Genomic DNA, 12,458 nt, shown 5'->3' with positions numbered 1-12,458 from the left:
TGGCCAGGCTGGTCTTGAACCCCTGACCTCAGGTGATCCACCCTCCTTGGCCTCCCAAAATGCTGGGATTACAGTTGTGAGCCACCATGCCTGGCCAGGAAGACAGTTCAATACAGGGGCCAAACAAGGCCACATGCTGGCTGTGTTGTCTCTTTTCTGTCTTTCTTTTTCATCATGGCATCGGTTTCTTGGAGAAACAAGGTTATTTTTCCTGTGGAATGTCTGACACTCTGGACTTGACAGATTGCTTCCTGTGCTGTTGTTTCGCTTGTTTCTGGAAGTCCTGTATTTTCCGTAAACTAGTAGTTAGATCTAGAAACTCAATTAGTTTCAGGTTCCATTTCTTTGGGCAAGAATAGTTCATGCATGGTGCTGTGTAATTCTTATTACATCACAACAGGAAATCCATTAATGTCTGGTTGTCTCAGTTTTAGGGAGGGTAAGAGTGATGATCAAGTATGCCCTTAACCCTCACTTATCAAATTCCCTGCCAAGCTTTTCACCAAATGGTTCTAAAACAGTCCATTGATGGTTGCTTTAGACCTATAATTTCATTCAGGGTTGCAATATGGTGATTTTGTTATTCTATCATCCCTTCTTCATTTATTAGTTGGGGAAATTCTATGAAAAAGGCATTTCCTTAACTATTGTTCACCCTAAAACACAGTTTGTACTGAAAATGCAGAAGAAATTTCTGGAGTGATAAGTTGGTGCTGTAACAAGCTCTAATTGTAAATGAAACTATTTAATTGTCATTATGAACTCATGGATGTTTATATACTTGTGTGCGTCCATCAGTTGTCATCATTAGTTGCTGCAATTAGGAAAAATGTCTCATCTGTGGCCAGTGGGCTCCCCTTCAGTTTGGAACTGGTGTTCTTTTGGTGTGACGCCTCAGTCTTTGATAGGTCTTCTTTCTAGCACAACAAAATAACTCAGCTTCTTTTGTACATCTTATGTTCCAGCCTTGGAGGCTGCCATTTCTCCAAGTAGTCCTGGAGATTCTCAAATGCTAAAGTTAACCAACACACTGCCCTAAGACCAGAAAGGAGAAAAAATGGAAGTTCTGGGTTCTGCCAATGGACTATTTCACTGAGCAGACTGCTAAGACCTCTGAATTATGTGAACACTGAGAATCAGTCACGTGTTGGGACCGGCGTGGTGGCTCATGCCTGTAATCCCAGCACTTTTGCATTTTGGGAGGCCAAGGCGGGTGGATCACCTGTAGTTAGGAGTTCGAGACCAGCCTGGCCAACATGGTGAAACCCTGTCTTTACTAAAAACAAAAATAAACCCCCCAAATTAGCCGAGTGTGATGGCAGGCACCTCTAATCTCAACTACTTAGGAGGCTGAAGCAGGAGAGCTGTTTGAGCCTGGGAGGCAGAGGTTGCAGCGAGCTGAGATTGTGCCACTGCACTTCAGCCTGGGCGACAAGAGTGAAACACCATCTCAACAACAACAACAACAACAAGAATCAGTCACGTGTTGGTTTGCGGATCAAACACAGTGGAGGTGACATCACTCAAGCCTATGTCATCATTCCCCTGTTCCCGGCAGGCTTTTTGGTTCGACCTGTCACACGTTCCAACCCATGCACCCTAACCCCCTGCTTCTTTACCTCTTCCAATTGAGACACAAGATGCGTTTTGGCCCAAAGGAGGTATACTTCAAAAACAATTTTCCTTTATTAAAAGAGTGCTTATAAAAAGTCCATTTCACTTCTGCGTCCTTTCTTCTGGTCACTCCCAGCTCACTTGCAGCACTTGGCCTTCCCGTGGTAACAGGTGCCTTGAATTTTGGTATAGATTGGGCAGGCGGAATAGAGACATTGCCCTCCACTCCTGACGCAGTTGTAATGGTCAGATCTGTGGCCAAGACCTGTGAGAAAGTTATCGCCTGTAAGGAGGGAACACAGACACTTCAGACTCATGGCTTGTAGCTGCAACGATTTGAGAACATCTCGTGAAAGCAGAACAAATAACTCTGCAAAACACTGGAGAGTCTTCTCTTCCAGAAATTTGCACATGATTGAGCTTTGGGGCTACTCATGAAATGAGGTGTCTGAAGAGCTTACTCAGTCAGGGGCTATGCCAGCTGTGGCCAAATACAAGCCAAGGAACGAACAGTGGGGTTCTGAGTGGGGTTTTCTTATGCTGAGAGATTTGAGGTGTGCAGGGAATTCAAGTTATTTTCCAAATAAGTTTTCCACCTTATCTCACCACAGCCCAAACTCACATCCTGTGTTTTAGAAATGTGGAAACAGGTGTCACTCTTCAAACACAGCCTAAACTTCCCTCCTTCCATGCCTTCAGTTACACTGTTCCCTCTGCATTGAATCCCAGCTCCCCCACTTCCCACATCACTATTTCAGCTGAAATCGAGGATCCTTTCACGTCAGGCTGAAATTATGGTTACTCTCTAAAGCCTTCATAGTTTTTTTTCTACTTGGAATTTATTTTGCCCTTCTCCCAGTATCCCTGATCTCATAAATAGAAGCAGTATTCTGGACTAGGTTTCTATTCCATGCAACAGGGAACAGTCGCCTGTGATATTCCTGGCCAGGGACCAGCAGGCCATCATTTTGCATGCCTTCATTGGTAGGCGTTTTGGACTGAACTGTGTCCCCTAGGAAAAAAATTCCTGTGTTGAAGCCCTAGCCAGTGCCTTAGAAGGTGATTGTATTTGGAGAGAGAAACTTTAAAGAGATGATTCAGGTTAAACACGGTCATTGGGGTGTGCTCTGATCCATACGACTTGCATCCTTATAAGAAGAGATTGGGACAGACACACACAGAGGAAGGACCATGTGAGGACCCAGGGAGGAGGTGGCCATCTACCAGCCAAGGAGAGAGACCTGAGAAGAAGCCAACCCTGCTGGCACCTTGATCTCAGAATTCCAGCCTCTAGGACTGCGAGGAAATACATTTCTGTTGTAAAACTGCCCAGTCTGTTTATGGGCTGTTTAAACCATAAACCTGGTAGGCTGAGCAGACTAATACAAGAGGCCATCGTCACCCTAGGAGACAGGACATTCTAATGTCGCAGATCTCTGTTGGAAAGATGGCTTTCACACCGATGGAAATTGTCCCGTCAGTAACTTCCAGCCAGCGGCTATTTTTCTGCTTTTGCAGTAATTCCACTTTTTTTTTTTTTTGAGATGGAGTCTTACTGTGTCGCCCAGGCTGAAGTGCAATGGCGTGATCTTGACTCACTGCAAGCTCCACCTCCCAGGTTCATGCCATTCTCCTGCCACAGCCTCCTGAGTAGCTGGGACTATAGGCACCTGCCACCATGCCTGGCTAATTTTTTGTATTTTTAGTAGAGACAGGGTTTCACCGTGTTAGCCAGGAGGTGTCTGACCTTGTGATCCACTTGCCTTGGCCTCCCAAAGTGCTGGGATGACAGGCGTGAGCCACTGTGCCAGGCCAGTAATTCCACTTTTGAAAAACTCTTCTTTTCTCATTGTCCTCAATGTCTGGTTTCTGGGCCCTTCCCAAACCTCTTCACTCTCCTGTGGATGTGTTGAAGTTGACCATAGACTTCCTATGTTTGAAGCCTGGTATCAATACAGAGTTCCTTCAATGTGTCCCACCAACCAAGGCCAAAAAAGGCTTTATTTCTCTCGTTTTGTTCACTGCAGAGCAGCACTGACCAATATGGCTGCCACGTGGTCCCTGTGGCTGCTCTCACTGAAGTTCCTTGAAATCACCCTTTCCGCATTGCGAGTATTCACCACTATGTGGTGCTGCATTCATCGAACAACAGATATAGAGTCTTTTTACCACCGCAGAGCGTGCTATTGAACTTGATTTCAATAGAAGGGACCCTGTCTTGATACCAGGCTTCAAACGTTGGGAAGTCTATTGGCCAACTTCAACATCCACAGGAGGGTGAAGAGGTTTGGGAAGTGTCCGGAAACCAGGCATTGAGGACAATGAGAAAAGAATAATTTTTTTGTGTGGCTGTGGAGATGGAAGAGAACTGAGAGACACTTCGGCTCTCCCATCCCATTACTCAGGGAGGCGTCTTGGGCCAAGGCCACTCCTTTGTTCACAGAAAACACAGTCTCCTGATTGCCAGCTATATTCTTTTTCTCTGATTGATTCCTAATGATACTGTCTGGGATTGTACTATGTTTTAATAATCTCACCACAATTTTGGCCTCAAGTAAGATCAAGACCATCTAGACTCTGCCAAATTATCCACTTTCTGCTTTAGTCTCCCTGTACTGGAGGCTCTCTGCTGGAAAGATACTTAGAGGATGCCTACTCCAACCCACACTGCAAGATGGAACCTCTCCAAGTGATTATCTGTTTAGATTGAGCATATACATTTGAAAGCACTTTGAAATTGTGAAGGTCTGCACATCCTTGTTCTTGACTGTTCTTTTCAGTAATCAGATTGTTGGGTATATAAATATGCTGAATAAGCAGAGGAGGCCCAAATTTAATATGGGTGTAGCTTTTTAGAGCCAAGATGGACTTCAGAGCTCAATTACTTCAACTTCTCTGTGATCATCTCCCCAGATGAAGGAACAGAGTCCAGTGATGTCCGCAGAGCATGTAGCTGGTCAAAGACCAACCCAAGACCAGAATGGATGCCTCTTGACCTCACTTCAGTTCTCAATCCACTTCACCACGCTGCTGGTTGACTGTGGTGTCATGGTGCATAACCAGAACTAATTTCTGGCATTACCTTCCAGGATATAGTACATTATGGGACACAAAAGGAATTGCAGCAAAATTAGTGTCAGGGTACTTTGGTTACATTTTGTGTTCTACAACTAATCTACTGTGTGATCTTTTGCAAACCACTCAACATTTCTAGGCCCCCAGCTTCTCAAATTTAAAATAGAGGAGACTATACAGCCATAAAAAAGAATGAAAGTATGTCCTTTGCAGCAACACGGATGCAGCTGGAGGCCAATATCCTAAGCAAATTTACACAGGAAAAGAAAGCCAAATATCACATGTTCTCAGTTATAAGTGCGGGCTAAACACTGAGACACTGGGGGCTACCAGAGTTCGGGAAGGGAGGGAGGGGAGTGAGGAAAATTAGCTGTGGGGTACTATGCTCATTACCTGGATGACAAGATCATATTCCAAGCCTCAGCATCTGAGTGGGTCTGGGGTGGGGCTGATACTTTGCATTTTAAAACAAGCTCCCAGGTGACACTGAAGCTTCTGGTCCAGAGGCCATACTTTTAGAAACTTTGGTCTGGAATATTGAAGTTCCTTCCTGCTGGAGCAGTCTATGCTACTTTCAGTCTAGGGGCCTTTTAAAAGCACTTGCCTTTACCATTTTTTTCATGACATTTGCCTGCCCCCGTGTGTTAGATTTCACTGTGCACGTGTCTGTTTCTGTTACATGCTTCTTAAGAGATGTTTGTGTAATCTAAAGGCTTCTGAAGGTTTTTGTTTTCCAATAATTGTGGACCAGGCAGCCCAAAAAGAACAGCTAGAATATCTCACACACACACACACGCACATGCACTTTGTAGGGATCAGAGAACCAGCAGTAAAGAATTACTAGGTCAAGATTTGAGAGAAGGACAGAAACAAAAGCAGGAACATCGCATCCTACCAACATAAAAAAGGTTATTATGAAGGAATAAAACATTTTGAAATAAAGAAGACCTAAATGAGTGGACATGCTCTGTTTAAACATTTGAAGATTACTTTTTAAAAAAATTAATCTTCTGGTTCAACCAAATACCATGGGAATCCCCAGAGGTTCTAATCTGACAAGCTGATTCTGAACTTTATTTGGAAATTCAAAGGGCCAAGAATAGCCAAGACACATTTGGAAAAAGGTGGGAGATCTTGCTTCACTGTATTTCAAGACTAATTATAGATTTAAGTAAGTAAGGGAGTGTGCTGATGGCACAAAGATGGAAAAATGTCCATATGGAATAAGATAAAGAGCATAGAAAGAGGCTCATGCCTACATGGAGAACTGATGTAGAATAGTAGTGGCTCAGCAGAATAGTGGGGAAAAATAGTCTTATCAACAGTTGGTTCTGGGCTGGGCATGTTGGCTCATGGCTGTAATCCCAGCACTTTGGGAGGCAGAGGCGGGCAGATAACTTGAGGTCAGGTGTGTGAGACCAGCCTGGCCAACATGGTGAAACCTGGTCTCTACTAAAAATACAGAAATTAGCCAGGTATGGTGGCGGACACCTATAATCCCAGCTACTCGGGAGTCTGAGGCAGGAAAATCGCTTGAACCCGGGAGGCAGAGGTTGCGGTTACCCAAGATCGTGCCACTGCACTCCAGTCTGGGTGACAGAGCGAGACCCAGTCTCAAAAAAAATAGTTGGTTCTGGACAATCAGATATTCATATTGGGTAAAAAAAAAAAAAAAAAAAAAAAACAGAAAAAAAAACTTGACCCTTACTTTATACCGAAGACACACACACGCACGCACAGACACACACACACAAACACTCCATTGCCAGATGGATTATAAGCCTAAATGTAAAAAGAAAAAAGATAAGCTTTTAGAAGACAATACTGGGGACTATCTTCATGTCTTTGATGTAAAAAAAGTCTTCTTAAACAAGATCCAAAGTGCAGTAACCTTAGGGACAAGGACGTGACACATTCGACTACACTGAAATCATGATGAAAGCCTCTGTTCCAGGAAAGTTTCCACTAAGAGATTGAAAAACCAAAACACAAAGCAAGAGAAGATACTTGTAATGTATATAATTGACAAAAGACTTGCATACAAACTACATAAAGAACTACAGATCAGTGAGAAAAGACAGATAATCTGATAGAAAACACGGGCAAAAGACAGACATTTTACAAAAAGTAACTCAGTTGCCTGTAACTATATATAAAAAGGCCCAGCTTATTATTAGGGAAATGCAAATTAAAACTCCAATGAGCTATTGCTACACTCACCAGGTGGCTAAAATTTAAAAATAATTGATGTTATCAAATGTTGGCAAGGATACAGAGCAAGAAGAACTCTTATTCACTGCTTGTGGGAGTGCAAGTTGGTGTAAACAATTTTGGAAAACAGTTTGGCATTGTCCAATGCAATTGAATATATGCATATCTTATGATCCAGTAATGCAACTTTTCAGCATGTAGAAATAGAGAGGCATAAGGGGCACCTACTGGCCAGTAGAAATGTGTACACAAACCAAGCTGTACTATTCAACCTGAATATTAGTGTAGTAAAAATATAAAGAATACGAAAAGTTATCACCATAAAAATCAAGTGAGTGATTATTCTTGGGGGAAGGAGGGAGTTGTGACTGGGAAGGCTCGAGACTAGCTTCTCATAATTCAATTTAGATATAACAGACTGAAAACAAACATTCTTTATGTTAACACAGTGTCTTTCAAACTCTTTTGAGTTTGGACTGAACCAGAAATTTCTCACTGCTACTCAGTAAAAAACATATGCACACACCCTAAACTGAAATAAGGGCATAATTAAACAGCATCTACTTTTACTACATGGCATGAAGTAATATTTTCTATTCTTTTAAAAAAAACATGAGCTGAGCACGGTGGGTCACACCTATAATCCCAGCACTTTGGGAGGCTGAGGCGGGCAGATCATGAGGTCAGGAGTTCAAGACCAGCATGACCAACATGGTGGAACCCCATCTCTACTAAAAAATACAAAAATTAACCAGGCTTGGTGGCATGTACCTGTAATCTCAGCTACTCAGGAGGCTGAGACAGGAGAATTGCTTGAACCCGGGAGGCGGAGGTTGCAGTGAGCTGAGATTGTGCCACTGCACTCCAGCCTGGGCAACAGAGCGAGACTCTGTCTCAAAACCAAAACAAAACAAGAAAAAAAAAAACAACATGGTAGGCTTGGTGGAGTGGCTCATGCTTATAATCCCAGAACTTTGGGAGTCTGAAGTAGGAGGATCGCTTCAGCTCAGGAGTTTGAGACCAGCCTGGGCAACACAGTAAGACCTTATCTCTACCAAAAAATAAAAATAAAAAAATTAGCCAGGTGTGGTGGTGCATGCCTGTAGTTGCAGTTTCTTGGGAAGCTGAGGTGGGAGGATGGCTTGAGCTCAGGAGGCAGAGGCTACAGTGAGGTGAGATCAAACCACTGCACTCCCACCTGGGTGACAGAGTGAGACCCTGTCTCAAAACAAACAAACAACAACAAAAAAAAACAAAAAAAACCCAGAAATCAAAAACCAAAAAAACACATGGCAGCAACTGGCAGCATGAAAAGTTCTGCATTTAGAACGCTTTCGTACTCAGCTTTCAGATGGAAAAACTGAGGCATAATTAGAGTAAATTAGGCCGATCTGTTGGATAAAGTGATGGCCTAGAGAAACTTACACTAGGATCTTACAGAGGCTGTCCGAACTGGAGTGCTTTTAGAGTCATCCGTCCCAGCCCCTCATTCTGCAGATGAATAAACCAAGGCTTAGCACCATGTGACTTGTGTGAGCAAAGGCATAGGGCTGGGATAAAACATGTCCCCGATTCCTCCTGCAGCGTCCCACCATCATGTCAGGGTCATGGCTGCTTTGGCCCAGAGAAGCTGACGTCCACCTGGCTCACAGGAAGCCCCCTCCTATTGACTGGGGAGACCCCTAGCCTGGAGAACGTGGATGCATTTCTCAGGCGAGGGAGAGGACCGCCTGTGGATCCTCCCTGCCTGCTCACGAGGTGAGTCCAAGGCACTGGCTGAGCTGGCCTGGTGGGTGGGGCTGGAGCACCTCACCTGTACTAGGGCATGCCAGGAGGCTGCACCCAGTGACCTGGGCAGAGGATGGGGCCGGCCCTTCTCTCTGCAAAGGAAGCTGGCCTCTCAGTGTGGGGAGCTGTCTTGCAGGGGGAGCAGCAATCTCATCTACATAGAATGCTGTCTACATGTCCAGGACAAGGATGCAGGCAGCTGCCTGTGACAAGCTCCATGACCCTGCCATGCTCACTCCTTGGCTGCTCACAGACCCTGAAGGCTTGGCAGGGCTTGCCTGCTGCCTTCTGCCAACTGCAGCACACTCAACCACAGGATGCTTTCTTGCTGCTTGTCCCTCCTCCCTTGGGACACGGAGGCAGCCGTCTGACAGTGTCCCCAGTCCTGGGGATGGGAAACTCTAGCAGGTACTAGAGCTTACCTGAGGCCATCTCAGACATGAGTAAGCAGAGAGTAAACAGCAAAAGGTAGGAAGTTCTCATGGCGCCTGGCAGGCAGCACCCAGGATTTCAGGAACGGAGGAGTGGCTCCTTTGGAGGCTGAGCTGACAGAGGCTTCCAGAGGCTGGAGTGTCGCTGTATTTATAGGACTGGTGGATTGCACAACCTCGTCGACGGAACTGAAGGGAGGTGCCACAATCAAGGGTGAACTTCTAATCACTAACCCCTGGTGTCATTTGCCCTGAGCAGTTGGCAGTCACATGGCACGTTGTCTCCATCTGGCTGCCGCTGGATTTAGCTTTCAGCCTGGAGCCCTCCTGTTTGGTGCCAGCTCCTCCTGTTTGGTTTTCTAGGTTAGGCAGTTCTGATGGGGTTTCTGGAAAAGGCAGTTCACACTGGAATCCCTTCTTCTGGATCACATGGAGGAGAGCCACAGGGAAGCTCTGAGCACGGGGCCACCTGGCTCTAAGCTGGTTTTGGTCTCTTTAATTTGATTGTCTTCCTGCAAGATAACCTCAAACTTCACCCTCTTCCTTTGCAAAAGCAGAGCTTGTTGTAATGAAGTTTCTTCTTCTGGCCAAGGCTACCTTCTCATTTCTCCCCTTCCACAGAACACTCTCCTCGATGGACCAAACTTCCTCTTTTCCCTCTAGACGTGTTCTTGGGATGTTTCCAAAGGGTACTCCTCAGAAAGTGGGCCCCCAGTGTGGCCCTTGGAGGTCGAGGGTCTGGTCCAGCCTGGGCCCACCCTGCAGAGCTGCAACTGCCAGACTGGGATGCTGCTAGCGACTCTCCAAGTATCCCTCAGGTTTTCCTTGATTCTAAAGATTTAAGAAACATTTCATTTATCACTGATTTTCATTGTAATTCTGTGAGCAGCTTTCCTGATGTCTCTGGGTTATTTTCAAGCAGCAGATGCTGGCTCTTGCTGACCAAGGAAGGGAAGAGTTTATTTGGAGGATATCAGGGTTGGCGGGGGGTGGTGGCATTGCTGGAAAACCCAGCTTGAGGCTCAGTTTCCAGGAATGACATCCACCCTACATCATCATGGTGGTCTGATGAGAATCCCATGCTGCAGCCACATGGCATGAGACACCCAGAGTGAACTGACCCTCAACCACTCCACCCCTGGCAGAACGCTGTTCTGCACCCAAACATGCACCTGCCATATACTCCCACTGCACCCCTGCCAGAGAAAGACAGAGATCCAGAAAGATGGACAAACAGAAACAGAGACAGAGGAAGAGACAGAGACATGCAGAGAGACAGCAGAGAGACACAGAGAAACAGAGAGAAACAGAGAGAGGTGGAAATAGAGAGAGAGAGAGATAGAGAGAAATAGATTCAGAGAGACAGAGACAGAAAGATGTGGTGGGATTCTGCAGTTAGCTCACTGAGGCAGTTCACAGAGGGTGTTTGGGAGGAACTTGGAAGAGGCTGAGCCATGCCTGACCTCGGAGCAGTGAGACTGTGAAAAGAGAAAAGAAAGAACCGAAACACAGGTCTCCTTGCTGCTTCTGGATGAGACGCGGTTCAGCCTCTTCCAAGTTCCTCCCAAACACCCTCTGTGAACTGCCGCAATGAGCTAGTTACAGGATTCCATCAGATCTGTTTCTGTCCCTTTCTTCCTGTCTTATTGAATCTACACTATGATTCTTTGACCGGGCCATATTATCCTCATGTTAGAGAAGAAAAACGCTGAGGTGCAGAGAATTGAAACCCATTGCCCAAGGTCACCCAGCCCGTAAATGGAAAACTGGTGTAATAGCCTGGAAAGCCTCATTCCCTAGCCTCTGTGCTGACCGACTCCTGAGGAGGCTTCCAGGTTATGACACTGGGTGTGGGTTCAATAAGATTGTGAAAGAAAAATATCTTGGGCCACTTCAAGCTGGGAACTGCTCAGGGCCAATCTGCCTCTTTTTCTATTCAAGTCATCTTTTTGATCCCAGAGATACATGCGTATTTTGATTGCCTCTTTTGGAAAGACTTATCAGAAACTCAAAAGAACGCAAGCAGTCAGGGCACAGTGGCTCACGTCTGTAATCCTAACACTCTGGGAGGCCGAGGTGGGTAGATCGCCTGAGGCTGGGAGTTCGAGACCAGCCTGGCCAACATGGTGAAGCCCCATCCTTACTAAAAAGACAAAAATTAACTGGATGTGGTAGCACACACCTGTAATCCCAGCTACTCAAGAGGCTGAGGCAGGAGAATTACTTGAACCCGGGACACGTTGGTTGTAGTGAGCTGAGATCGCACCACTGTACTCCAGCCTGGGTCACTAAACCGCACTCCATCTCAAAAATAAAATAAAATAAAATAAGATAAAATAAAAAGAATGCAAGCATCACAGATATGTCTCTCACATATCTGTGACCTGGAAGCCCCCAGTGCGGAGGGCCTTGCTTTGAGCTGTCTCTGCCTTTCTGGACAGAACTAATGTACTTCTTATATATTGATTGATGTCTCATGTCTCCCTAAAATGTGTAAAACCAAGCTGTGCCCTGACCACCTTGGGCACACGTTGTCAGGACCTCCTGAGGCTGTATCACAGGCATATCCTGAACCTTGGCAAAATAAACTTTCTAAATTAAATGAGACCGGCCTCAAATTTTGGGGGTTTACAAGATAATAAAGTAAAAAATCTCAGAATGCTGCTGGGCACCATGTGAGGCCCGATGGTGTCCGGAGATCCTGGGAGGGGAAGGAATCTAAACCCTGGAGTCCTGATTTTCAGGACTGATGTTTTCCGCTCTGAAACTGAAAAACATTTTGCATTATTTTTTAAATTTATTTTTATTTATTATTATTTTTTATTATACTTTAAGTTCTAGGGTACATGTGCACAACATGCAGGTTTGTTACATATGTATACATCTGCCGTGTTGGTGTGCTGCACCCATTAACTCGTCATTTACATTAGGTATATCTCCTAATGCTATCCTTTCCCCCATCCCATGACAGGCCCCAGTGTATGATGTTACCCACCCTGTGTCCAGGTGTTCTTATTGTTCAATTCCCATCTATGAGTGAAAACATGCGGTATTTGGTTTCCTGTCTTTGCTGAGAATGATGGTTTTCAGCTTTGTCCATGTCCCTACAAAGGATATGAACTCTCCTTTTTTTATGGCTGCATAGTATTCCATGGTGTATATGTGCCACATTTTCTTTCTTTCTTTCTTTCTTTCTTTCTTTCTTTCTTTCTTTCTTTCTCTTTCTTTCTTTCTTTCTTTCTCTTTCATTCTTTCTTATTTTTTAGTTTTTTAATTTAATTTTATTTTTTATTATACTTTAAGTTCTAGGGTACATGTGCATAATATGCAGGTTTGTTA

At 44.9% G+C, this 12,458-nt stretch overlaps 1 protein-coding gene across 1 annotated transcript; it reads right to left on the bottom strand.

Annotated features, from left to right (window-relative positions):
* Window positions 1-1,652: 1,652 nt before the first annotated feature.
* DEFB1 (defensin beta 1) lies at window positions 1,653-9,294 on the bottom strand. The gene is made up of 2 exons (XM_033177523.1): window positions 9,111-9,294; window positions 1,653-1,897 (listed from the first exon to the last, which is right to left on the bottom strand). Exons 1-2 carry the CDS (start codon window positions 9,169-9,171, stop codon window positions 1,752-1,754), a joined length of 207 nt encoding a protein of 68 aa, XP_033033414.1. The 5' UTR covers window positions 9,172-9,294; the 3' UTR covers window positions 1,653-1,751.
* Between the last annotated feature and the right edge of the window lie 3,164 nt (window positions 9,295-12,458).

The sequence above is a fragment of the Trachypithecus francoisi genome, unplaced genomic scaffold, assembly GCF_009764315.1.
Source record: "Trachypithecus francoisi isolate TF-2019V2 unplaced genomic scaffold, Tfra_2.0 Contig01558, whole genome shotgun sequence".
Lineage (NCBI taxonomy): Eukaryota > Metazoa > Chordata > Mammalia > Primates > Cercopithecidae > Trachypithecus > Trachypithecus francoisi.
Note: the sequence above shows the minus strand (reverse complement) of the source record. Positions and strands in the feature narration are given on the sequence as shown.